This window comes from Xiphophorus couchianus, chromosome 13 (genome assembly GCF_001444195.1).
Source record: "Xiphophorus couchianus chromosome 13, X_couchianus-1.0, whole genome shotgun sequence".
Classification (NCBI taxonomy): domain Eukaryota; kingdom Metazoa; phylum Chordata; class Actinopteri; order Cyprinodontiformes; family Poeciliidae; genus Xiphophorus; species Xiphophorus couchianus.
In genome coordinates this window covers 15,524,033-15,551,664 of record NC_040240.1, presented here as the reverse complement: position 1 = coordinate 15,551,664, position 27,632 = coordinate 15,524,033, and the positions used below count along the sequence as shown (strand labels likewise).

At 35.7% G+C, this 27,632-nt stretch overlaps 1 protein-coding gene across 7 annotated transcripts in view; it reads right to left on the bottom strand.

Moving 5' to 3' along the window:
* LOC114156621 (myocyte-specific enhancer factor 2D homolog) overlaps window positions 1-16,263 on the bottom strand; it is a 40,526-nt gene extending 24,263 nt beyond the window's left edge. For all 7 annotated transcript variants that reach the window (XM_028037158.1, XM_028037162.1, XM_028037163.1 and 4 more), the window contains exons 1-2: window positions 16,048-16,263; window positions 976-1,335 (exon numbers count right to left, since the gene is read on the bottom strand). In XM_028037158.1, coding sequence (XP_027892959.1) covers window positions 976-1,029 — 54 coding nt within the window. In that variant the 5' untranslated portion in view covers window positions 1,030-1,335; window positions 16,048-16,263. The remainder of the gene's footprint in view (window positions 1-975; window positions 1,336-16,047) is intronic.
* Window positions 16,264-27,632: the final 11,369 nt, after the last annotated feature.

Here is a 27,632-nt window from a genome sequence, read left to right as displayed (position 1 = left end):
GACAAATGTATTTTGCGTACAATTCTGAGAAACTCGGAGCTTTAAATCGGTCTGCCAGCAACCAGCCTGTGCACAATTTGGAGGTGTGGACGCATCACTGAAGCCAAAAAACCTTCAGAACCCAACAAAAACTGACAACTATGTGCATGACATGATGTGTATTAAATTTAGTATTTTTAGCTGCTTGGGGAAAATAGCTTTGTGATCCACATGGCCAAGAACCAAACAGCGTCGTATAAAATTGCTTGATGTGCTGCGAAAAAGTCAGACCCAGCAACATTTCCTAATGTTAAGCCTATGTCTACTTTTAGATGTGTTTCTCTGACCTTAATTTACAGTAATGAGAAGAAGTGGTTGAAACTTTATCCTACAAAACTTGATATTCTAAAAACTAGACAAACGAAACAGAAAATCTGATTATTATTAATTTTTTTGTAGCATTTATAGTTTTGTGACTTCAGGCTTTCTGTTGTGACTTTCAGACGCAAAACGGAAAAACGAAGAGGACCACCTTGTAACAAATTTTGCTACAACCATCACATCCTACCTCACATGATGGACTTTTTTTTCAGTTTGTTTCTAACATTTTGTAAAGCCTCCTAATATTCAAGAAACAAAGAAAAATCTCTCTCTAGCCTCCAGAAAACAATAAGACACACGAGTCCTTGGCATGAATTTGCAAAACCAAACAAAAGTGCTAAAGTGTCAGAGATAAGAGATGAATTTGGATCGAAGATTCAAGGGATTTTAATTAATTTATCCAAGATAAATTCAAATATCCCAATAATTGTTGCAAATTTTCTAGAATAATTATGCTTTTATAAACACACAGCCATCACTACTAATTAAATTCAAACACTTTTGATGAATCATGAAATGACTCAAAAAGTGTAATTTTTTATTTCTAGAGCAGATTAGTAAACCGAACAGAACGCAAAATAACATAAAATCCTTTGTTTCACAGCAGTGACTCACCTGCTTGTTCCTTTCGTCGGTGATCCTTTGGATCTGAATCTTTTTCCTCCCCATTATGCTTTGTAGTCGTGAACACTAACGCTGAAGTCAGTCAAGTGGAAAAGTGCCTCTCTGAAGATGAGTACGGACGCGAAGCAGAAACACGCTCAAACACAGTCATGCATTTCGAGGACATGCACGCACGCGCATCTCTGTGTCCAGGTGTGGTGAGGCAACACGGTTAACTCTTGCTCTGAAAGGGCAGAGGGAGAGAAGCAGCGATTTGGGACGTGGAAATGTGGAAGAGGTCCTCAGTTCATTTTTTATTCAGTGGGGACTGATGTGTGCAGCTGCTGCGGCATGGAGGACGTCACTCCTCTCCTGCGTAAACGAAAGAAACAAAACATTCACCAAATATCCCTTGAAATGTAAATCATGAGTGTTAAAGCTACATAACTTTTTTTTATTTATGTGGTTGTTATAGAGATGCGCGATATATTGGCACCTGGGCTGATATTGACAACCAATTTTTCTTTCCATTTTGTTGCCGTCTGTTTCTGATAGTTTTATTTTCAAAAGGTGTCAAAGTAGTAGAGAAATATATACAATATAGGTAAATATCGGTTATCAGCCAAAACAGCAGTATTAATATTGGATATCAATATCAGCCTTAATGTTCATATCGGTGCATCCGTAGTTTTTTACATATTTGTTCAAAGTGTCATCATGTTGTCAGTTTCTTATGAGACAAACAATCTGTGAAATAATCCAATTCCTCTCAGTGCTACTGAAGAAATGCACCAGTCAAAAACAATCAATCAGAGCCAAAGGGAAGGTCTTACTCCTATCAATCATCCTTCTGTATGCGCTGCTCAGTGTGCTAATGGCGCTAAACAACTTAATGTCCAAGGGAAATCATTTGTCTGCCATCATACCTAGACTGAGGATTCACGACAGGTTCTGTTAGCTGCAGCATAGCAGAGAGAAAGGGGGAGAGAAGTGGTGCATCCACAAGGGTGATTGGCAGCACTAACACCCTCCTCCTGGCTCTGATTGGTTGTTTCTAGATAGCGCTGGAAGTGCTGGGGCAAGGCAGGAATGTCAAACTCATTTTCAATTTGTGCCGTATCCAAAATCTGAATGTTTTCTTAAAGGGCCAGTTGTGCCAGAATGTGTTGACAAAACCAATTAAACTGTTTAAAAAAAATCAATAAACAGCCGGTTGTTTCAGCACTCAATAAGCATTTCTTAAAATTAAATAATATTTAACATCTTTTCACACCAATCAGTCCGTCCAGGATTTTGTTATTGTTTTTGTGTTTTTTTGCAATCAAAATCACAGATTTTGTGTTGCTAATTTAGAAATATTTGTAAGGAAATTTTACAATATTTGCACTAATGTGTGACATTAAATGTGACTTTTTATCAATTGCTGTATTGGTCACTGACTATAACTTGACATCGAGCCAAGTTATGTTTTTGGTCAATTTCGAGAAACATTTGCAGTGAAATCATAAAAAATGTGGGGATCTGTTGATTTTGCTTGAATTCTGTTTGATTTTTGCAGATTTATGAAAAACTGGAGGAACATACTGAGGTAATTTGGAGGCAAGAGGGCCACATAAAAAGCTACTGCTGGCCAAATTTGGCCCGTGGGCCTCAAGTTTGTCATATGTGCCTTACTGTCACAACATAGAGACAGTTTCAACAAATATGTGAAAAAAATATTTTCATAAAACTTACTTACTGCTGCTTTAGAGTAGTTTGTTTATTTATTAAACAGTAATTTATCACATTAGGGTGTGATAATGTACAAAAAAATAACAGAGAACTAATGTTCGGTTGAAATAGAATGTTAAAAAACAAGTGTAATGCACAGATCATGAGGTCAAGGTGCAACGTGAACAATGTGAGGGCCCACCCACTCAGCTTATGTCCTCTCTTTAAAGAAACCCTCATTTTTTTATTTTTTTATTAGTTTTATCAGCTAACATGGCGCCCACAAAAGAACAGAGCCTCCAATGATTTTTAATTTGCTCATTTTGCACCGAGTTAACGCAACAGCTGTGAGCACAAAGCCAGAGCTTTAGGTTCTCAAAACCGATATTCTAATGTAACACAGCAGAAGTAAATCTGGTGCATAAACGGAAAGGAAATCTGATACACATTGAGCAAATCTCCTATGGACGTATTCCAGACGTTACGACAACCCAAGCTGATTCCACTGTTTAAGTTTGTACATTTCTACATAAAGATTGATGTATTACGCTTCATTATTGTTTAAATCTATTGCTTAGTTCAATGAAGCTGCAGTAAGGATGTTCTCCACCTGACTAAGCAAACAGGATATGGAAAATGTAGGAAGACATTTGCATGCACAGCAGGAAAATTAAAATAGATCCAAATGATATGCATATTAATGCTATCTGCAAACAGTGTGTAAATAGTATCGAGGGGCCAGTGAGCACATTCACACTTGAATTATGAAGAGCTTTAAGTAATCTGAACAAAGTTGAAACCAATTACTTCATTACTGGAGCTCACTACACGCAGATAAAACACACAGCTGAGAAAACACACATTTAGTTTTGCAAGGAGAGAAAATCTTTACCTGGAAAATCCTGAATTACATTTAGATAAATATAGTTTCTAAGTTGTATTTTGCACATTTAAATTGATCTTTCATGATGCGACTTTCTTTAACCTGTTAGTATTTTATATACTTCAGGCTTAAACTGCAGGAATTTTAATTAATTACATTTATTTAATTAAATTGTGATGACGTAATGTCATCACAGTTCACAAAAAATTCCTAAATTATTTCTTATTAAAAACTGCAGATTCTGTTTTTAAACAGATTTTGTTTCCTTTCGCTAATTTAAACTTTAGCAGGTGAAGGGGAGAAGCAGAGCATAAACTATGGCGTCACATTCCTGCCAAAAACCTTGAGGTATTTCTATTTATTCAAAGGTCAATAACGCAGTAACATCTCCACCTATCGGTACGCTCTCCGTTCAGCGGCCATATTTGTTAGTTGGGGGCAAAAACTCTTCTGATGTGATTGGACAGATTTTCAGTTCAACTCTCAGGGGTGTTTCGGTTTAATACGAGAAGATTTTAGGCATATAAACCCTGTGATATATGCCTAAACATTGCATTAGCATAAAAAATACAAATGCACTCAAAACAATCCTTTGAGATACGAATATTGCACACACTCATATAACAATGACAATATATTTGTGATATATTGTGCATCCCTAGTTTATTCTACATCTACATTTTAGTCACAAATAAATATTGATCAGAGTGAAAGCAGTTATTCAAACCAAACAGGCACATTCTGATATTAGTAATGGAAAACTAGTGGGAAAAAATTATTTTAGTATATGCTTTAACAAAACGTTTTTCCTTTTTAAGTAATTTCAAGTGAAGAATTAGTCTATATTCAGCTGCACTTTTCCTACCTGCAGTGATATTTCAATTCCCCTGTGACAGTAATTTAGCTTCACAGCTGGATTGCAAAATTAGGCATATATTAATCACCATTTCAGCATAAACATTTCATTAAACTCAGTCAGGTGCATGGTGGATGCGCTGCATATATGGTGGCTGGTGTGCTTGATTAAATCCAGCTGAGAGGAGCAGAACCTCTGCTCTTAAATAATGAAACAATGAAACATCCTCAGACGCCAGAACCCAGGTAACTCAGATAATTGCATCTTAGTACTAAACAATATAGTATTGTTATATTTTCCACAAGCAATACCTTTTTTTTTTTTTTTTACATATTTCTGCTAAATTAACAGGTTAATTGGAGCCTCTAATCAAAGAAAAAACAATCCTGAAGGTTAATTACCCTAAATGGATGCCTCAAAATGGGAATGACTGCAAAAGGATATCACAGTAAATTATCCAAACCCCATTAGTTAATATTAAATTATGCCCTTAATTAATTTATGGATTTATTTCGTAATTAATAGATTAATTTGCAGGAACAAATACATGGATTAGAGAGCAAATAAATAAACCCCACCTCTATTTCAATCAGACCATCAACGTTGGTCAACAGACCAACCAAAATGTTAAATTAAAGCCAAACACTCCAACTACACACAATGACACGAAAACTACGGCAAATACAAAAACTAAGTGATGAGCGTGACATTTGACCTTTTGTGCAGCATCGTCCCGCAATTTTCTAGTTTCATTTATTAAATTGAAAGTAAAACACTGTGGATGTGCATCCACAGTCCTTTTCTAATCTGGTTTTCTTCCAGTTTTAACCCTACATGTTCCTGCTTTCCTCTGGGATTGTTGTCAAGCCAGATGGAAAATATTAAAAGCTGAACCGCGGCGCTCATGTGGCATCAAACGTCCCACATTTTACCACAGATCCAGCTTGAATTGTAATAAGAAATTTACATTTTGAATCCTTAAAACACCCAAATTACTCTGCTTCCCACTTATAATAAAGACCCTAGTGTATTCAATTGCCACTAATAATAATATCAAATGTTATTAGAGCAACACACTTTGACTATTTCAAGCATTTACAGCGCTGGATTCTCAGCGGCCCAGTTTTGAGCTGGACTCACTGTGAGTCAGAAACAATCGCTCACCGCCTGAGGGTCAAACATCTCAACTTTTTCTCCCAGTAACAACCCCGCACATTATCAGCACCGCAAGAGATTGGATGAGACCAACCTGAAGCCCCTGTTAGACCCCCATTTCTGATAAACATGACTTATTAAGAAACCAGTTGTTATTTTTGGCCCCACTGGACTAGGTTACCAGACTGGTAACTCCGATCTGTCCCACCTGTTTTCATCATCCGCTCCGTGTTCCTGTCAGCCTGCCAGTCTTTGTGCAACATGTTTCAGAAGGTTAAGTTGTTTTAAATGCTTGTTTCAGAGCTGGGCTCGCTCTTCTAGCCCTGCACTATATTTAGAGATATGATGTGGCAACTGGATCAAGTTGCTAAGCAAGTGATAGGGCAGCTGTTAACATTATGACATTTAAAGCTTCTTCAGAAATCTAAGAAATTGTTGCTTCTCTTTGTCAGACATACTGGACTGGATATTTTATCTGCATTTCTGTATTTTCTTTGTTTTGATGTTGAGTTTTCTACATAAATTCCACACATAAACAATATTAAGAACTCTGGATTTGGCAATAAAAAACTGGTAACATTACCTTCCAAAAATATTGATATAAAAGTGTACAATTGACACTGCAAGGTTTTTGCAAATGTGCAAAAATAAGGACAGCATTCTTTCTGGTCAGAACATTTCAAACTTTTCAAAAACGTAAGTGCGAACTCATAATAAGACCTTGTAAGCTTCTCCCACCACACAACACATTTTCTTGGAAACAAACCAAAATATGCGCGTGAACTAGGGCTGTTGTAAACAAATATTTTAGTAATCGAGTAATCTGTCGATTATTCTTACAATTAATTGAGTAATCGGATAAAAGAATTATAAAAATATTGGCAAATCTGGCATAACACCGGTGTTATCGGATATTAATATCAATCCAATTTTTCATTTTTGAGCTTCCCTAACAGTTACTTTTTTGCAGTTTGGAAATTAACATGTAACAATAATAGCTCACTTTCTAAGTTAGCCTGAAGAAAAGTTATACAAAGATCTGAAATTATATTCAATTTAATAATAAAGAGGCAGGCTCACAAATATGCTTATAAAAAATGTCTATGCTCCAGCTTTTAGTTTATGTATTCATCTTCAGTCAGTTTAATAGATGAATTCTCACCATACCTGTCAAACTGGGTATGAGAATCCTGGAAATGTCGCCTGGAGTTGGGAGCTTGGAGTGGTGGGGGACAGGAGAACGAACGAACGTAAGATGGGGGTGGAGACGAGGAAATAGACCAGGGGACAGACGAACGTAAGAATGGGGGGGGAGCAATACGGGATATTTACGCCACCTTCGTTCGTCACACTCAGAAACTCATCTATCAGCCATGTACCGCCACGATGATTTCCGCCACCCATTTGTTGAGACGGGGATGATATAAAATTTGTTGTACCGTTTGTCCGTAAAGCTACACTTGCACTGTAACCATCAACTACTCAGCTCCCCGCCGTGTTCAGTCTATCTGCTCACCTGTATAAATACTCCTGCATTGCTCTTCCCACCGTTCGCTCTGAACCAGTAGCTCCCGAGGAGAAAGGCTGCCGTACTCCAGGCATCGCACCAGTCATTTTAAGGATGTCTATTGGTCCCCCAAAAACGATGAAAACCCGGGCATTATCATTAATCAATAAAATCCCCACGGGCCGAACTTGAAAATTGGACGTTATGCCGCTAACACTTAGCTTTCGTAAACAACTCAGAGGAGAAAGTCAGAGCTCCGCGCAACGCAAATAATGTTCCGGCCGGAAAATGGTGCACAAAATAATAAAACATAAATTAACGAAGCATCAAGGCAGGTAAATTTTCCTCGAGGAATTTTAATAATCGAGGTACTTGAATCATGAAAGCCTGGATGTTTTTTCTTTTCAAAAACAGACTTTCTGTCCAGCATTACAGATTAAGTAAAAAATGAACCAAACATGGAGAAGCAGCTTTCAGCTTCTATGCGCCACAAATCTGGAACAAACTTCCAGAAAACTGCAAAACAGCTGAAACATTGAGTTTCTTAAGTCTAGACTAAAAACCCACCTGTTTAGACTCGCTTTTAAATTATACTAAATTAAATCCTGACCAACATCTTGATGTGTAATGATAGCAAAATGTAATGTTTGTGGTGTTTTTTTATGACTTTTGTATTTTTATTATGTAAAGGACTTTGAACTGCCTTGGTGCTGAAATGTGCGATACAAATAAACTTGATTAATTGACTGAATACAGTAGGCAGTTTATATATGTACTACTACCCCAGTACTAGCCAAACAAAACCCCTGCATCTCCTTTTCTGTTTCTGTACGTCTCTTGGCAGACTTTTGGGTTAACAAATTAGCATTGGATAGCAAAATGTACATCTTCTACTGGCTGTGACTAAACTAAGCAGCTCCCATAACCCGACATGCAGAAAAATCTCTTTTCTGGAGGGAAAAATGATTATTTAAAAGTTTCAGGCATCACTAACATCTTTGATTAGAGACTAAAATGGGGGCTGAACTACAAGGCCTCTGCCTTGTCTGCCTTGCCCTGCCTGCTCTCTGCATGCCTGCCCTCTCATTACTGTAATTGACAAGTTCATCCCTTCTCTTCCTCCCCGAAGGCACCGATGGCTCAATTAAGACCTGGCCGAAGGACTGATTGGACACAAACATAATGAGGTCGCCACTTGGCCAGCATGAAGCCCCACGTGCAGCCAGACTAAAAATGCACAGATGCATTCACCGCATCCACAGAGCAGAAACTAAAAATATTCTGCATCAAGTAATCCATAGGCCTGACACCATAAATTGTCCCAGAAGTTATTACAACAAACAATTTTATTTAAGATATTTTTCAAGTAATATAATAATAATAATGGCATAATAATACAAGATCACATTCTCAAAGATCAATATATTTTAAATTCTAATGAACATTTAACACCAGACCTGGAAGACATTGTAAATAGACAAAGGTAAATAAACAAAACAACAGAAACAACAAATAAAATGAGTTATGAAGTCTGTAAACAAAAAAGCTTTAGTTGAGACCAAAACACCAGAGTGAAGATTTTTATCATCCAGTTTTTGGTAGGAAGAGAAAAAGGATAGATCATCCAAATGGAAATTATTGAGCTCATTTTGATTTATCATGTGATTAATTGATTTATTGCTTATTGTGACAGTAATTTGTTAGTGAGGTCAACTTTGCTTCAATCTCTGATGAATGGGAGCTAAAAATGAGTCACTAAAATGGTTTTCTGATTAGAAATGAAACAGTGAGGCTTAGAGTGAGTATTTGTCATTTTGGAAAAACATAATTAGTGCCAGTGACCTTTAATAGAGTAGCCTATGGAAAGTACAACGGGTCGGACATCAACGTTTGGTGCCGGACTCGCAGAGGTCAGGATTTTTAGACAAACATCACGGATAAATATCCACAAGACAGACCAGAAAAACATAAATTTACACCAAGACAATTGAACTTCACATCAACCTGAAGATGTTATTGAACTTTTATTTAACCAGGTGAGACAACGCAGAACTTATTCTCATTTACAACATCAAACTAAAGTTGATATAAATACACTAGATATATTTATTTTGACTTATTTTCAGTCTATTTCAGGTTATCTCAAACTAATTAATAATTGAAAAACAGAAGAAACACTGGTCAGGTTCCTCTTAGCAAGATGTGTGGTTTTTTTTTTTTTTTTTTTTCTTGAAAGTACTATAAAATGAAGGATAAAAATGAGGAAACGTTATTTGAGTTAGCCATTTTAAATCCGACTGCAAACTAAACTTAACCTTTTATATTTAAGTCATATATTTCTTTACACGCACACAATATTTTATAATAACTGTTTCCAGTTAAATAAACAAACAAAACCTTTTTGTCCATAGTATAAATGTCAGCTGAATCTTAGATTTTACAACCTTATAAAAGCAGATTTTAAAGTTGTTCAAACAAATGAGCAGATTTAAAATATCAACTTTCTCCTTGAATCATTGCCGTTATGGTCTTAAATATGGAAATTTAAGGATATGATTTGTGATGTGCAGAGACACACCAATGTATTGGTCAAAAATCAGGATCTACCGATTTTCTACCGAGCTGCTCTGATTGGTCATTAACATGTAAAAAACTAAAATAATTAAAAAATCTGATTTTCTTTTATTCATTCAGTTTCTCAGACATAGCAAATGTAGTCCAACACCAACTGTAAAGTTTTTTAATTTGAATAAAAATTTGTTAATGTACAAATCGATAGCCAATTTGGCTCTTTTATTCATTCTTGTCCTTTAACTTAAAGAAATTAGTAAAAATCTGAATCAGTAGATAAATAAAGGATTATATACTTTTTCCACAAGGTTTGGGTTCTTTAATTTTCTCATCCTTCTCTCAACCTAATATAGAATTTGACATTTTACATGTATTTATTTTTTCTTTAACTTATTAAACTACATTTTCTTTATGCCACTTCCTAGTTATGTCACACTTTGCATCAACACCCAATTAGATTTGTGATGTTTTAAAAGTGAAAAAACTCAGACTTTGACATGAAGCAATGAGTTTTTGCAACTGAAGCAATGACGTGACATTTGAAATTTATAAAACTGATTTTTGCTCATGCCAGTCAGTGACGCAGACACGATAACAAAACGATTGCTGAGGCAACTGGATCAGTTGCTAAGCAATTGATGGGGCAGCTGTCAGTGCTGCAATATTACTTTTAAAGCTGGAACAGAAATTGCTGCTTCTCCTTGACAGGTTGATTAGTAAATCTTTGTTTTACATTTTAGTCTAATTTGACTGTTTTTAAATGTATTTTTCCCCAATGAAAGCTTAAACAATTAGTACGGTAGATTCTGCAATTAATAAAAGTTACCAAACCCACCATGGCTTCAACAAACTCAAGATTTTTAAATTCAGACATAAAAAATTCAGAAAATAAATTCAGACATAATAAAAATGTACTTCCTTTGTTTTTACTGCTTTTTATTCCAACACTGATTCCAATTTCTAAATATAAATATTTTTATGGAGAGTATTTACTTGCAGAAAATAGAAGATGGTCAAAATTAGGGGTGGGAGAAGTTTCATCAGGATATTTTGTGCTACTAAGAATAAAAGTGACAATAAGAAATGTCTATTACTCCTTTTTTTAGATAATTTCACAGCTGTAACTCCATAGTAGATTAGTACCAAAAACGAAAACACAGTTCTTGAAAATCAATAAAATAATATGCTTCTTTAGGACTTGAGTCACATAAAGAAGTGTTATTTGCACACGGTAATTGAAATTAATAATATTTTTACATTTATTGATACTATTGTTGAACAAACATTGTAGAAAATAGTAGTAAAAACAATACAGACAGTTATGGGGATATTAAACATTGTCACATTATTGTGACAAAAATAAGTCAAAGTTTTTACAGATTATCATGATAAATGCCCATCCCTAGCCAAAATACCAAAAAATTGTGTTCTCAGACTTCAAATAATGTAAAGAAAACTACTTAGTATTAATTTCTTAACAATATACTACGATTTTAACGTAGAGTTCAGAGGGACATCACAATCCCTAACATTCGCTTCACACATCAATAAACTGATCGCTGAGGGTTTTCATAACTAGAGACTGTAATGTGAATCCATCTGCAGGGACGCCTCAGAGCAGCAGATCACCTTGTTAAAGTGGCCTACTTCAAGCCCAGCAGCTTGGGTATCTGCCCAGCTAAGGCAGTGAAAACCCGGCCTCTGAATTCATCAAAACCAAGCCGCTGTCCCGGCTGGCACCTGTTTTCTGCTGCAGGTACAGCTGGCCTGCCGTAAATAAGATCATGCAAATATCAGTGGCATGGCTAGACCCTTGCTTGTCAAATGTCTTTCTATAAAATCAAATTTACTTTTGCATCAATTCAAATTGTGCAGAAGCAGAGCTAAGCAGGAAAATATTTCAGCCTCTTTCTAACAATGAGCCTTCATTAGAGAAATGGAAATAAAACCCAGCTTTGAATAAATATCCGCCTGTCTTTGCTATTCTTTTGATTCAAAGAGAGGAGCTGAATTGACCCACATAAGGTCCAGAATCCAGCAATATCTAGAAATAATTTAATGTTTATTTTCAGGATTTTACCACTATGTTACATTTGGAAAAGAATCATAGCTGAATTTATTTTTGCCTTAGGGCAAAATATTCTTTTTTGCTGTTTTTAAATGGAGAAAATATTATACTTTACATTTACAAACATAATGTTATTTAATATAACATGTCATAGAGGGCAGAGCATGTGATCAACAATAAAACATTTTTTATAAGAAATCAACTTTTATTGATTTTTGCAAATTATTAATGCTGTTTTATATTAAATAAATTTTTTTCACCACTCTTAAGATTGGTAATTCAAAGTAATTGTAATTCAGCAGCTTGAATATAAAACTATTATTGTTATTTTTGTTTTATTGACTATCAAATGCAACATATCAGACATTCAATAAGCTTAATTCAACTCCCAAAGAGGATCAAGTGTTAAAACCCTGGATTCGCCCATGGTTTTTATAAGCCTGGAAGGCCACCAGGCTTTACTTGCACCCCCACCAGGCTAAGAATTGTTTAATTCGGAAGAAACGACTTAAACAACTTTTTTCTTGTTTCCCTTTTTTAAGACTTTATAGCTGGTGTTTAGTATTGCAAATAATATCTTCTAATAACACATAATCACCTTGTCATGTTTTCACATTTCCTGTAAAGTTTAAACATTTTTAACTCAAAAACATGACGGGCCTATGAATGCTAGCGCTCCTACCACCAGGCTTAGCAAGTTTTCTGCAGGAAACCCTGTAAGTGTTGCACTGGCCTGCGTCCTGAGTGACCCAATTGGGTCCAGATTGTGCGAAAAATGTGTGAATTTACAAAAGATAAACACACCAACTAGGTGATTGTATCTGCATTAGACTGGTAGTCCTAGAATTCCTCGAGTACCTCGATTATTAAAATTCCTCAAGGAAAATTTACCTGCCTCGAAACTTCGTTAAGTTATGTTTTATTATTTACCGCACCGTGTTCCGGTCGGGTCGTTACTTGGCGTTGCGCAGTGCTCTCACTTCTGCCTGAGTTGTTGACAAAAGCTAAGTGTTAGCAGCATAAGGTCCGATTTTCAAGTTCGGCCCGTGGGGATTTTATTGATTCATGATAATGTCCGGGTTTTTGTCATTTTTTGGGGGACCAATAGGCATCCTTAAAATGACTGGCGTGATCCCTGGAGTACGGTAGTCTTTTCTCCTCCCAGAGCTGATGCTTCAAAGCGAACGGCGGGAACGAGCACGGCGGGATTATTTATACAGGTGAGCAGATAGACTGAACACTGCGGCCAGCTGTGCTTTAGATGCGTAGCTTTACACACCAGAAAAGAAATGTCATTTTATTCCGGTCGCCACTAACGGGTGGCGTTACATACCTGGTAGATGTTTCTGTGTGTGACGAACGAAGGTGTCAAAATCCCGTCGCTATTATTGCTGAACACAAAGCTATAAATGTCTGGGCAAGGTGAGAGTTAATCTATTAAACTGACTGAAGATGAATGCATAAACTAAAAGTTGGAGTATAGACTATTTGTTATAAGCGTATTTGTGAGCCTTATTATTAAATAGAATATAATTAAAAAATTTTGTATAACTTTTCTTCAGGTTAACTTAGAAAGTGAGCTATTATTGTTACAGGTTAATTTTCTAAACTACAGAAAGGGAAGCTCAAATGTGAAAAAATTAATTGATGTTGATATGCAATAGTAATACTGCTGTTATATTAGGTGTAAGAGCCTTATGATTGAAATAAGCAATTACTGATGTGGCAGGAGCACACGGCTTTGACACTTGGGTGGTGGGTGTGTCGAGGTGGGCGTGACTGTCACTAAGGTATGAATGGGAGCCATACTGGCGCGCTGATTGTATGTATGAGGAAGCGGGTGCGCCGGTGGTGGTCATAATTTCTGTTGACCGTGCTGTAATGTCGTTTATTGTTAGCCACATTGTATGGTTTAGCCTGGTCAGTATGTGTCAGTCCTTGTAAAGTCTGAAGTATGGCTGTCGCAGTGGAATAAATTGATGATTGCAACAACCTGAAGCGACTTGGAGTATAATGAAGCACGAGTCGGACAGTTTGAAATTCACCGCGTTAACCCAGTGCGGCCCTCTACAATACCGCTAGTTTGCCGCACATTTATTAGGTTTACCTTTTTTTAAATTCAATTACTCAATTAATCGTAAGAATAATCAATATTACTCGATTACTAAAATATTGGTTTACAACAGCCCTATACTGAAGGACCAACAACAACACAATTATTACCTGAACATCTTCAACAACAACCAAATAAAATGTTTTTATAACATCTGCTGCCAAAATCAGTGCTGCTGTCAGTTTATTCAAAACTACTACATGTTTCAGTTAAATGATAAAAAAAAAACCTACTACATGTTTTATTTGTTGGAAACCTCCTCAGTAAAAACTATCTTCTCTGAACAGTCAGCATTTTATTGAACGGTCGATATCAGGACACTGTAAGGGTAATTTTTCTTTTAACTGTTGTTTTTGTAGCTGATTGAACTGCTGCGGTCACCGCACTATAAATTATTCATGCAAAGAACAAAATCTCTAGAATGTTCTGACGCATTTAAGCAGTGCATATTAGTAAACAAATAAAATTGTGCAACCGAGTCGACAAATGCTTTACTGCGGTGTTGTTTTATGGGTTTCATTGGTGCTGAGCTTTGTAAAGGCCCACATTATTTATTCTCTATTTTCTCTTTATGTTTTCTGTTATCATACAAGGTTGAGAGTATAAAGAGTTGGTAAATAACTCAATAAACCTGAATCAGATGTAGATATGGCGCTAATACCAGGTCTGAACAGAACCTCAGCACTTTGCAGAATGGTTTGTTGATTTAGCTTGTTAGTATCTTGAACGACCATTCATGTAGTCATTAGGATATATTTCTGAACTCTTCATGTGTTGAAATCAAAATATTGTGTTTTTAAACAGTGAAAACGAACTGTTTTGAGGTCTGAAAATACCGCCTTTGTGTTATTTTGACCATACTCCAGTTTCTACAAATGGGATCTATGTTAGTGGATGATAGAATAAAGAAAATGGTTAATTTCTCGCAAATGTATACCTCAAAAACATTTTAAAGAAACCATAGAGAAAACATGAACAGAGACAAGAGTTCCTGCAAATCTTCACAATAACAACCTTCAGGATATTTATCCTTTTTTATGAACATCAACAAACATTTCTTAAAGTGTTTCCAGTAATCTGAAAGCTGGCTGTATTGTCTTTAGACTACAATTTATCAGTAATGTTTGATAATAAAAATCTGCCCATTTTGCTGTCAAATAATACTAACACATTAATAATGATGTGGATAATTACATATATGCTGCAGTTTCCCTTCTTAATGACGTAACTACAATAATTTTTCAAACTACAAACAGAATTTCACAAAAACCCTGATAATGTGCACAGCCGTGATGAATTTGCACACAATATCCACCATAAAAATGTTGCATTCTTTACATTTTTATATCGTTAATAAGAAAAAAAAATCGAGCTTCTGAATTCATCATCCTGCCGTCTGCATAATGAGTGACCCAGATGCTGTTTGATTCAGGTACAGTTAGCCCTACTGTAAACTAAGACCATGCAAATATCAGCAACCCAGATTGACCCTTGCTACATGAAACTGTGTGATTTTTCTGCATGAAATCTAACCTACTTTAATATTAATTTAAATCCTGTAGAAGCAGAACTAGGAAGGAGGATATTAGTATTCTTCCTCAGGGCCTTTACAGTAATGAGCTTTTGTTACAAGGCTGAGAGAAAAAAAAAAAAGCAATATCTTTTTTATTTGCAGTAGGAATCTGATATGTGTGGGGGGCCACATGAGGCTAATAGAGTTTTTCTACGAGGAAAACAAAGTGTGATGAAGGCGATGACAGATGGAGTCTGGAGAATGAACAGGCCAACTGACGGCAGGCAGGTAAACCCTTCAAGATTTAATCTGACACGCTGGGAGCTCAGCTTGCTGTCAGATTGTGTCCCGATTTTAGCGGAATTAAATATCCTCAACTGAGCCCCTTCTACTGGCGCTTGCTTGGCAAAGTAAAAGGACAAACTAACGTTACTGTACCCAGGCCATTTCACAATTTGTCTAGTTACGAGTCCGACCCGACAGCCATTACCTTCCTCACTCCCTCCGTGTAACTCGGCAAGACGAACCGGACTACGCACTACTTTAGAGGAAATCGTGAATGCTTCCCGTTGTAATATTAACTGTATGTCTACGAGTAATTAATGAAGAGGAGCAGGATTGTCGTTTTGCTATAAATGAATAATAAAACGAGTTTTCAACCGTGAAAGGAAAAAAAGACGCAGGACGGAAATGTATCACTCCACTTACCCTGAAATATTGCTGATAAACCCCGAAATTAGCCCTGGCGCAGCCTTCTTCGGAGTTGACCCGTCTTAACTAAGAGTCAGTATACAATCGCGTTGAAGAGGTGTCTCTAATTACACACATCCGCGGCATTTTATTCCACTTTATATTGATGTAACCACACTGTCCGCCCAGGCTACACAAGCGTACCCAGTGTACGATCGGCGTCATTGACGTTAGAACGCGATTGAGCTGTGAACAACCCAATGAGAGGCTTCACTGCAAAACTCACGACCAATCAGATTTCGAGAACGCCTTTGAGGGGCGGGACTGTAAGAGAGGACATGACGGAGGCGGCCATGTTCTGGTATGGTGTTTGTATCCCTCCGCCGGAGTATTTACCTTTTGCATGATTTTGCATGTGGGGAAAATGTCACTGTAGCCCTGCTGTTCGCTGCCTGTTTTCCATATGACAACCCGCTAGGACATTTGTTTTTCTCCTCGGTTACTACCACACCACTGTTAACACAATATAAACAAATAGAATAGCGTTTCTATGTTTTTAGAACAGGGAAATGTTGAATATTCAAGAGTGTTTTAAGTCTCGTGTTCATTTTAGACCGCTATGTCAAGCTATTTAATATTCACAGATTTTTTTTGAATCTTACTTAATTACACCCTGTCACTGTGCACATTTATATGCAGAAATAGATAAATAATCCAAATAATTATTAAGGTATGTTATAGAAAACCAGGCTGTGCAACTAAAACGTTGATTGTTTAGCTCACTTGAGTCAATATTAGCTACAAAAAGATCTACAATAGTGATTTGCTGTTTGTTTTCAAACCAGAACAACCACATCCAGTTATACAGAGAGTTATTATTAACTTACGATAATTCATACCTGTACAGTAGCGTTATTTAGACAGATTCAAAAACATACATCCCAAAGCATCATACTTTAATTACATTATACAGTAAGCTTCAGTCGAACATTTAAATCCAGTTAGGGCTATTATGTATTTTAAAAAAAGGAAATTGTAAATATTATTGTTGAATGTTGCAATGGAAATATTGATAACAAATAACTATTTTCCATTTTAACAAAGTTCTCATCAGTCTTCGTACACCTTTGAATTTAAATGTCAATTGTTGAAACAAAAAGGGACAGATGATAGAAAATTGGAACATTTTCTATCATCTAGTTACAATGTACTGTTAAGAAAACATGACGATATGAGATCAGAAATTAATATATACCAGCAAAAGGTCACTTTTTTTCTTTCTTCCTGACCGTTAGAAGTGAATAACACCATGGTAAGAAAAGAGCTGTCTGACTTTAAAAAAAAAAAGCTGTTGCAGCTAATGAGTCAAGCAAAAGATTTACAATGGTCTCAGATTAATCTGAAATCAGACCTTTCACTGTACTGAAAATAGCCTACAAGTGGAGAACATTCAAAATAACTGCAGACATCTCAAACTTTGGCCACCCAACCAAGTTCACGCAGAAGGCAGACTGCAAGATGCTAAAAGAAGTCTGCAAAAATACTAAAAATGTCACCACAGAACCTAAAGCAGAGTTTTGCTTCATTAAAGTTCTTATTTGTATAATCAGAAAGAGACTGTATGAGTTTACAACTTCCATGGAAACAGTCCAAAAAGGAAAACTTTACTGTCTAAGAAAACACAAAGGCCAGACAGAAATAAGCTAACAAGAACATATACAAAAACCAGGACTTCTCAAATAATGCCTGAAACTTTAATTATTTGGACACAAAAACAGAGGAGAGATTTGGTATCAGGATTTTACAAAATCCTGGATTTTTAAGCAACATTTGTGTAGGCGAGGCTAAGTCACAAAAAGTCATTGCTGAAGAAGAGTGCAGCTTATAAAATATGAGTTTCACTTTTGAAACTGAAATTCCAAAAAATGGATTTTGATATTCTATCTTATTGAGAACCTAATTATCAGGGACTGTTTTAATCTGACAGCCTAAAATATTTTTTATCTTGGTAAGAAATACAAAGCGTACGAAGAATATCACATAATTTCATAATATTAATTTGTATCCTCTGTTTAGCAGAGGGAAAATCTGTTGGCCTGCAATGATAAGGCTTCCATTGACAAATTAAAATTTAACCCTTCATTTCACTGTGAAATAATATAGAATAGAATAGAATTACTTTATTCATCCCAGCAGGGAAATTATTTCGCAGTTACAGCAGCATAGAGACAAGACACACAACAACCACCACTGAGTAGCAATTGTAGACAAAATAAAAATAAAAATAAAATATAACATGCTGTCAATATAAAAAGCAACTTAGAGCAGTCCTTGCAAAGATAAAAAAAAAATGCAGATACAGTATGTATATGTAAATATATGTACAGCAAGTGTGCCACAGTGCAGTTGTGCAAAATTGGACTGATTAGTGCAGAACAATGATTTAGCTTTTATTGTACAGTGAGATGGCATGTGGCAGGAAGGATTTCCTGTATCTGTCCCTACGACAGCGGAGCTGGAGCAGAATATGTGTGAAGGTGCTCCGCTGTCTGTCCACTATGTGGTGGAGAGGGTGCTGTTTATTGTCCATAATAGACAGAACCTTCTTCAGTGTCCTCCTCTCCACCACAGTTTCCAGGGACTCCAGCCTTAGTTCCAGTACAGAGCCAGCTTTCCTGATGATTTTGTCTAGTTTATTAGAGTCGCTGGCTCTGATGCTGCTTCCCCAACACACAGCAGCAAAGAAGATGGCACCGGCAACAACACTGTGATAAAAGGTCTCCAACATCTTGCCGCACACATTGAAGGATCTCAGCTTCCTTAAAAAATAGAGTCTGCTCATCCCCTTCTTGCACACAGCGTCAGTGTTAGATGCCCAGTCCAGTCTGGTGATGGTAGCATTATGCTGTGGGGATGCTCTTTTATAACAGCTGAAATAGTAGAAAAAGGCAGTTTTGAAAAGCATTGAGTCAGGGAGTCTAAATGTAAATGCACACCACACTTTTCAGACAAGTTTGATTTTTAAAACATGCAAAAATATGTTTTTTTCCTTTCACAGATGTCTACTGTGTTGTTCTATCTCATAGAACCATAGAATCAGAATAAAATACAACGAAGTTTCCAACATGTCAAGATGTTGAAATGACATTGAGATGAAAGTGATGAACTCGTTTGTGTCCTTAAAGTTTATACCCAACACAAAGAGATGTTTCACCTCTTACAAATCAGAGCCAACAGTGTTCATCTTTCCCTCCAAACTCGTCCTAGTTAAAGAACATGCACTGGAGCAGCAGGGAATAGAAAAGCTCACAGGCATAAAGCACATGACATCTTGGAGAATAAAAGGCCTCTTGGATTAGATGAACAGTGTCAAAGCCTTGCTCGATTTGTTCGGATTAAAACGCATAAATCACAACCCCAAAAAAAGAATATAGATGAGACAGAGTGAGATTTTGAAGGAATTGCTCCAGGAGGAGACGTCAGTATAGATAATGTGACACAGAGGTATAATAAGAAGCAAACATAGAGGAAAGAAGCTGCAGCAGGGAATGAAAATAGAGAACAGAAATCCTGCAAATGTTGAAACATCGCTGACATACATAAGAAATTAGATGCTTGATTAATAAAAACTTAAGTATGATGAGTTTTTATTTGAATTTTTGTATTCAGTGGACTAAGAGTCACAGTCGATAAACACTTATTTGGTATTTTAAACTTAGTGCCCAGAAAAGTTGACACAAAAAAATTATGAAGCATAAAAGTTACATTCAAATTCAAAAATACTTTATTAATCCCAAAGGGAAATGAAATGTTGTTGTGACTCATTAATTTAGATTCTTCAAAGAGATATTGAAGATAGTGATGGCTGTTGTCATCCCTGGATGACTGGCAGCACATCGTATAGGATTTATATGTGATGGAAATAATTATTTTTTCAGGTAGCAAAATTTGAAAAGATCTGGGTTAAATGAAAAAACAAATTTATTGTGGTAAATCAGCTAGGATTTGTGCGACTCTCTGTACTAACTGTATTGCGATTTGAGTTATTTTTTATGGTATTAAATTTTCTTTGTTCATGTACGTTTAGCTGTGTTAAAAAAAATAGTTAGGAAAAAACAAAATATCTATTAAAAAAACTGCATTAAGTGTGCTGGTTGCTCATAATTTATTATTTTTGTCATTATAATGGAAGATCAATTGATTAAACCTGGATCAGTTTGACATCCAGACCAAATTAATGTTGGTTTAAAAGCAAATATTCAAACATAGAGAGGAATTTACATTATTTTTTACAACTAAATCTCCTTGTTCAGTTGTGCCGACTTCAAAACAAGCAGCTCAATAAGCCTGTGAATTGTCAGATAAGAGCGTCTCCATCCATATGTAAACCGGAGAGGTCATCAGATGCCTGGACATGTGCTTTACGTTCTCCACTGCAGCAACAACAACAAGCCAAAGTGCACTTCATGCAGGTCTGTCCCACTCTGCTGCCCACACACACTCCACGCTGCCACCCACACACACTCCGCTCAGCCATCATGCTACTCTCCCATGAACTCATCTTTATCACAGAGACCTGAGCCACTTGGTCCCCTCAGAGCTTACAATGCAGTGAGGATTTATTTACAAATTCCTTATGTTTTTGTTTTAGACTAACAAGTTGTAATATTAGACAAAAATGACCTGAGTAAATAATATATTTTTTAAAAAACCATTTCAAATGAAGGAAGAAAGCTCTCAAAAAAAAAAAGTCTGGTTGGAAAATCGCTCCCTAAGCCTAATAATTGATTGAGCTCCCATTGGAGGCAACAGCTGCTGTCATGTGGTGTTTTTGAGCGTGAGCAGCCGGTTTGAGGACACATCACAGCTTCTCAGCTGGATTCTGGGTCTGCAACTTTTACAACTTAAAGAGACATTTTGTTGTCAGGAAAGACAAATAAAACTCATTAAAGCTGCAAATTTCACATAACTTTTTGAAGAAATAACTTTCTCCTTCAGGAAATTTCTTGCAATTTATAAAGAACGAGCATTTTATTGATACCTTTAGGATTTAAAGTAAATATAATGATAAAATACAATAGAGTTTTATTAAGCACATAAAAGGTTTCCCCTAGAAAACTTGCTAAGCCTGGCGGTTGTGCTCCAGGCAGTCATTCATCCAGTGGCCCGTTGTGTTTTTGTGTTAATTTTTTTTTTTAAAGTTGACAAGAAATGTGAAAATATCACTTGATAATTATGTATTATTAAAAGATTGGAAGATTAATATCTGAACACCAACTATAAAGTCTTAAAAAATGCAAACATAAAAAAACCATAAATAAATAAGCAAGGCTAAGCCTGGTGGGGCACAAGTAAAGCCTGGTGGCCCGCCAGGCTTATAATACACTGGGGGATAGGTTTTCCTATGTCAAGAGTTTCAAGGAGAAACTTAATTTATCACTCGATCCAAAATGCTATATCTTGTGTTTAATCCCACTGGGTGGATTGGAAAAAAGAGGAAGTTAAGACACTCCACATCTGTTTTATGATGGCAATAAAAATTATAACTTTCTCTTCTTCAGTGACAAAAAGTTTAAAAAATGTCGACATAAAGGAAAAAAATTACTGCAAAACTAGACGTACTTACAGAGTTCTGGGCTCCTGTCAATGACCACTTTGGCTGGAAATAATTGTTATAATTGCTGTATATATATTTTTTTAATTACAATTTATTTTTGAATTGTGACAACATTTTGGAAAATGTACAACAATTAATTTTATTTGGTTGGAAAACTATTTTTAAGTCAATTACTTGAAAAGGTGGTATTTGTTATTTTGTTCTTACTGCATTTTGGTGTAACTACATATTGAAAGGACAAAAAAAATAAACATTAATGACAATGAAAGAAGATCTAAAAACATTACTGGTACTTTTAGTGTAATTTTTAATGGAAATTCAGTGCATATATAAAAATTTAAAAAAGACAAAAGATTCTTATCCGTTCAGTCGCCTAACTCTATGAATCATTCAGCCTTGAAAAAGTTCCTGACTTCGTGAATTCATCTAGTTTTGGGTGTAAAATTAAATTTTTCTACCAGCAGGCTATCAAAATTACCAAAGATAAAACAGTTTTACCAATAAATAATAACCAAGAATCAACTAGGTGATTCCCAAAGTAGCTGAAAACCTGGGGTAATCGCCGAGTATCGATGTTTATTTGTGTTGGGTTGAATCTTTTGCCCTTTGCTGTGAATCAAAATTGCTGCAACAGTCTAGTCGTTTGGGCCTCAGGGGTAAATCTGCTGCTCACTCAACAAAAAGCAAGAAAATACAGAAAACCACTCTGCAGTTGCAGCTCTTTAAACGTTTATGGTCATTCCCACAAGCTGTACAGCTAAGAATATATAACTTGAAGATCTTTGCGTAAGATTACATTTTTATTTTTGTCTTTTGCCCCTTTGAAAATGAGAAGAAGGAAAGACGTTCCAAAGCACGTCAGCGTTTAGTCCTCTCTTTTTCTGGCAGCTGAAGTTCTTTCAGATCCTCTTTGGAGTCATTTCAGACATTTTTCTTGCAAAAGGCTCCTTGTCCTCTGAGAAACTCTTCCCATCTTGTGTGCTCTGCTCTTTTGGGGTCGGTTTTTCATCAACTGTGGGTAGATGGACAGTTTGGAGTCATCAGAAAACCTTCATTTTGCACCCCCTTTATAGGAAGGCAGATACAGATGTTTCCTGTTGTAGAAACCACCTTGATCATCTTTTTAACCAACGTCTGTACTGTTTGCAAAAACTTGATCCCTCTTTGCTTTTTCCACAAATAAAACATGATTATTTAATCGTTTAATTTTTGTTGGAACACAGCAAAGTGACTACAGAATACAATCTTCCTCTCTGACTTTATCTTTCTCCAGCTTTTCTTTGTTCTTTGACACTGATTTGTTTTTCTGCTTCAGTTTTAAATTTAAATCAGATTGTCGAGATGAGATTTCAGGCGTGAGAATATCTGTGAAGATTTGAGATCTGGGTCACGCTGTCTTTTCTAATGAGGATTTAATTGAAACACGTCACAGATGACACATACAAGCTCAACGAGGTGGAAAGAGGACAAAAATAATGTACTCAAGTAAATGTACAATTACTTTGGTAGAGGTTTACTTAAATGCAATTTAAGTGATCAGTGTAAAAAATTTAGATCTGGACTATAAAATTAATTTCATTGTAATTCTGTTTAGGTTGTTTTCTTATTGGAAGATGAACCTGTCCTCCACATCAAGGATTATCCTGATCACTTCTCTGTATCTACAGAAGAAAGCATCCCCACAGCATGATGCTGCCACCACTGTGTTTCAGAAAATCAGAAAAGCAGCGTAGTTAATCTATAGTAACTCAGAAACAAGAATTTCAGTCTCTAAATATGCAAAACTAATAAGGTTTGCAGCTGTTACTGCATCATATGTACGTCTCTTTTTCAGACTTATAACCATGCACATTTTCCACTTAAGTTTAGCACAGAAAACCACAGAAGAACAAATTAAATTTTGTTATAATTTTGTGACAAAATGGGAAAAGCATAAATACTTTAGGTAAGTGAAGAAAAATGTCATAATCCACCTGAAACAAATATTTATTTCTACATATGAAAGAGCTTTTAAACTGACCTGACAAAACATAAATCATTCCTAAAAAGATTTATAAAGTTGCTTTCAATTTAATGTCTGAGGATTAATCTGGTGAGAAACTACATGTGTGCATTGATACCTCCTTGGTTGATCAAATAAAAACTTTTGTTTCATCATCATTATTTTTAACTTTTCAATCCTTATAAATGTTTACATTTCCACTCTGGTCTGCTAAGAGATAATTGTTCTTATTTTATTTAACAGCAGACAGACACAACTATATAACAACGGCTGCTCAGCAGTAAAGTTAGCTGTCATTGGTGTTTACGCTCCGTTAACTTTCTCCCTTTTGTTTAAAAAAGAAACTGAAGCTTCTTTATTATTAAGATTCTAATTCAAAAAGGCTTAAAACAACAAACTGATTAAATTTTGTACTTTTCACAATCTCAGCTTGGTTTTTGGTCATTACTCTTTCTGATTGTTGTGTTACGAAGCACTTCTTACTTTTATCTGATGACAATGAATGAACTCATCTTAAATCAGAGACAAAAATAAAATAATGAATATTTAAAGGAGTTTAAAGAGGAATCATGACACTGACAGCTGAAGTTTCATTTCATTCTATTATTATATCCAGAATGCAAAATCAGGACACTTGAACTTGAATGTGCTGCAGTTTTGCTTTGTGTATGCTGTCTACCTATTTCCATGATGTTTTGTCTTATTTTATAGCTAATAAAGGACCCAACTGCAGACTCTGAACCTGGGGAAAGAGCAGAGCAATTTAATAATTAATAAAAAAGGAGAATTTACAGAGAAGGATATGGAGGAATCAGCAATGAGCCATGAAAACCAGGGAGCCTATACTTTGTTGGAGGTGTGGAGGATGACCAAACATGTGAGGAAACCAGGGGGGTAAAGACCAGCTGTGGAGGGGAGCAAAACAGAGAGACTGAGAGAAAATGGGGAAACTAAACTAGACACAAAGAAAACTACTAACCAAGAGGGAAATATACTAACACTGACCTGAAGGACAAACTGAAATGCACAGTAATGGCCTCAAGAAGCTTTTCTACAGCTATCTACGTACATAACAATGTCAAAACATGACTTATTGAAACACAACACAGCATACATGGATTTAGTGAGGTGGGAAAGAGTGTTGTTTTTTTCTTGTTTGTGACATATATGGTGTTTTTTTAGACTTGTTTTAGATTATGTGTTTATGTAATATGTTAATAATGTTCTTATAAGGAACACTGTCTGGGTGTGGATTACTTCCTTAAAGGAGAGTGGGATTAATTAAGTTTCCTTCCACTTTTCTTAGTAAATAAATTGCATGGAATATATGATTGTGGAAATCGATCAAGGCAACCAATTGACCAATCATCAACCAGCCAGCCAGCCAGCCAACTAATCAACAAACCAACCAACCAACAAACTGGCCAATCAACCAACCAACCAACCAACCAATCAACAAGCCAAACAACCAACCAATCAACCAACCAACCAACCAACCAACCAACCAACCAACCAACCAATCAACCAACCAACCAATCAACAAGCCAAACAACCAACCAATCAACCAACCAACCAACCAACCAACCAACCAACCAATCAACCAACCAACCAACCAACCAACCAACAAGCCAAACAACCAACCAATCAACCAACCAACCAACCAACCAACCAACCAACCAACCAATCAACCAATCAACAAGCCAAACAACCAACCAATCAACCAACCAACCAACCAACCAACCAACCAACCAACCAACCAATCAACCAACCAACCAACCAACCAACAAGCCAAACAACCAACCAATCAACCAACCAACCAACCAACCAACCAACCAACCAACCAACCAACCAATCAACCAACCAACCAACCAACCAACCAACCAATTAACTGATAGACCGGTTGACCAGCCAACTGACAGGATCAATCAATCAATCAATCAATCAATCAATCAATCAATCAATCAATCAATCAGCTTTGTCATACATTTTTTGTGTTGAACCCCAAAATCTGTGCAAAAAGTTTCATTTTATTTTATTTGTATTTTTTTAGTATAGAGGAAGATGAGCCACACCAACATTTATTAAATACCTGCATGTTTGTTGTTTTTCCAGTATAGAATAAAATCTTTAGTGAAAACTGCACTGACGTTCTTTTTTTCTGTTACTTAAAGTGAAATCTTTCCTGTTTCGGCCTGAGAGGACGGACAGAAATTCCCAAACCATTATTCAAAAACAGTCCTTGTTTTATCCTGCTTGATTAGAAATGTACTTATTAGTCCCGCTTCCGGATTTACTCACTCTCAAAGGCGCGGCTATGCAAAGTTTGACCTGAAGGGGCAGCAGAACATCAGAAATCATGACTTCACTGGGGCTCTTCCTGCAATGCACAAAATGTCCACACGATGGCAGCAAATGAAAAGAAATCTGAATTTGATCGATCGTTTTCTGCTTAGTTTATTCCGCACTTAGCAAAAATACGTGAAGCAACAAGCAGGCTAAACAGAACACGTATATTGTAAATTGTTTACTCACTAAAAGCAAAAGAAATGAGTTCAGTTGAAGTCCATCATTATGATAAATATGGATTTCATTATCGGTTCAAAAACGTGATTTACCCTCAGACAACATAAATTATCTCAGTTATAATGCTGCCTAGTATCTACAATTGTACTTATTATAATTCGTATCACCTGAGCTGCTCCTATAGTGATATTTAGTCAAGATTTTAAAAGAAGTTGCCGAATTTTAAAGCAGCAACAATGAATGCTGAGATTTAGATCAGGATTTTATGCCAATGATTGGCAGCTGTTGTGCTAATATGCACATTTAAGGCTGGTTTCAAAAATCACAAATGTATTTATAGTGTCCAAAAAAGGAGATTTAAAAAAAAAAAAAAAAAGTAGAAAATAAGATAAATCCCGCCTGATTTCAGTCAAATACAGATATTTAAACACAAGGCAACGTGAATGTAAATATTCAGCATTGCGTTATAGTATCTTTAAAAGAATATTTCCTTTCGTTTATATTGTCTTAGAACTATTTTATCACACATAAAACATCTTAGCTTCCGCAAATCAAGCTGACCACTAAAAATGAGAGATAGTGCTCAGAATTTGAAGGGAAATTTAAAGTCCTGGAGGAAAACTTTTAATGTTTTTGTTAAAGTTATTAAAGTGTTAAACTGCAAAACGATGCGTGTTTATGACCGTTTATTTTCAAATTGACAGGAATAGTTTTTCCATTTGGCCAGAGGCGAAGAAACCTCCTGTTGAACAAACCGCGGCGTTTTAATTCATTTTAAACAGAAATCAAAGTTTGAATCGGGAAGAATTAAATATATCACGCTATTTCTGAACATCTGAATTATTTTTTTCCTAAGACAAAAAATAGTCAATTGAAAAGTTTTTAGAAAGAAATTAAGTTGGACTCAATAGAATACGCATTAATAGCATTAATGTCATGAACTTACACAGAAATATTAAATAAAATTTTATTACTAGATACATTTTTTAACAAATTCTTTTATATTTTAAAAATATTGCAAGCTATTAGGAGTCACTAAAGACTTAAAATCTGTAATAACTCTAAAATGTTTGCAGCACTATCATTTTAATATAGATCTTGTGATGTTTTAATCTAGAATTATTAAAGCTAATCTTATCTAGAAAATCTTATTTTTTATTATTTACAGTTGGAATTAGGTTGTTAATATAAACAGCTTTATGATAACTTGTTGCAAAACACAAAAGTCATGGTGGATTAAAATCTGTTGCTAAAATAATTACTTCTAATAAAAAGGAGAATAATGCTTCAGTTCACTCTTACAGTATTACGGAAATCTGTTAATTACTTAAACACTTAATTTTTGACTATAAATGAAATTTTTCAATTAAAGATATATCGCTTTGGAAATCAGCTACATTTTCTTGTCTATTTTTTCCCCAGTAAAACTCAGCTTAGTGGGTTGTGCTGATTTAAAATCTC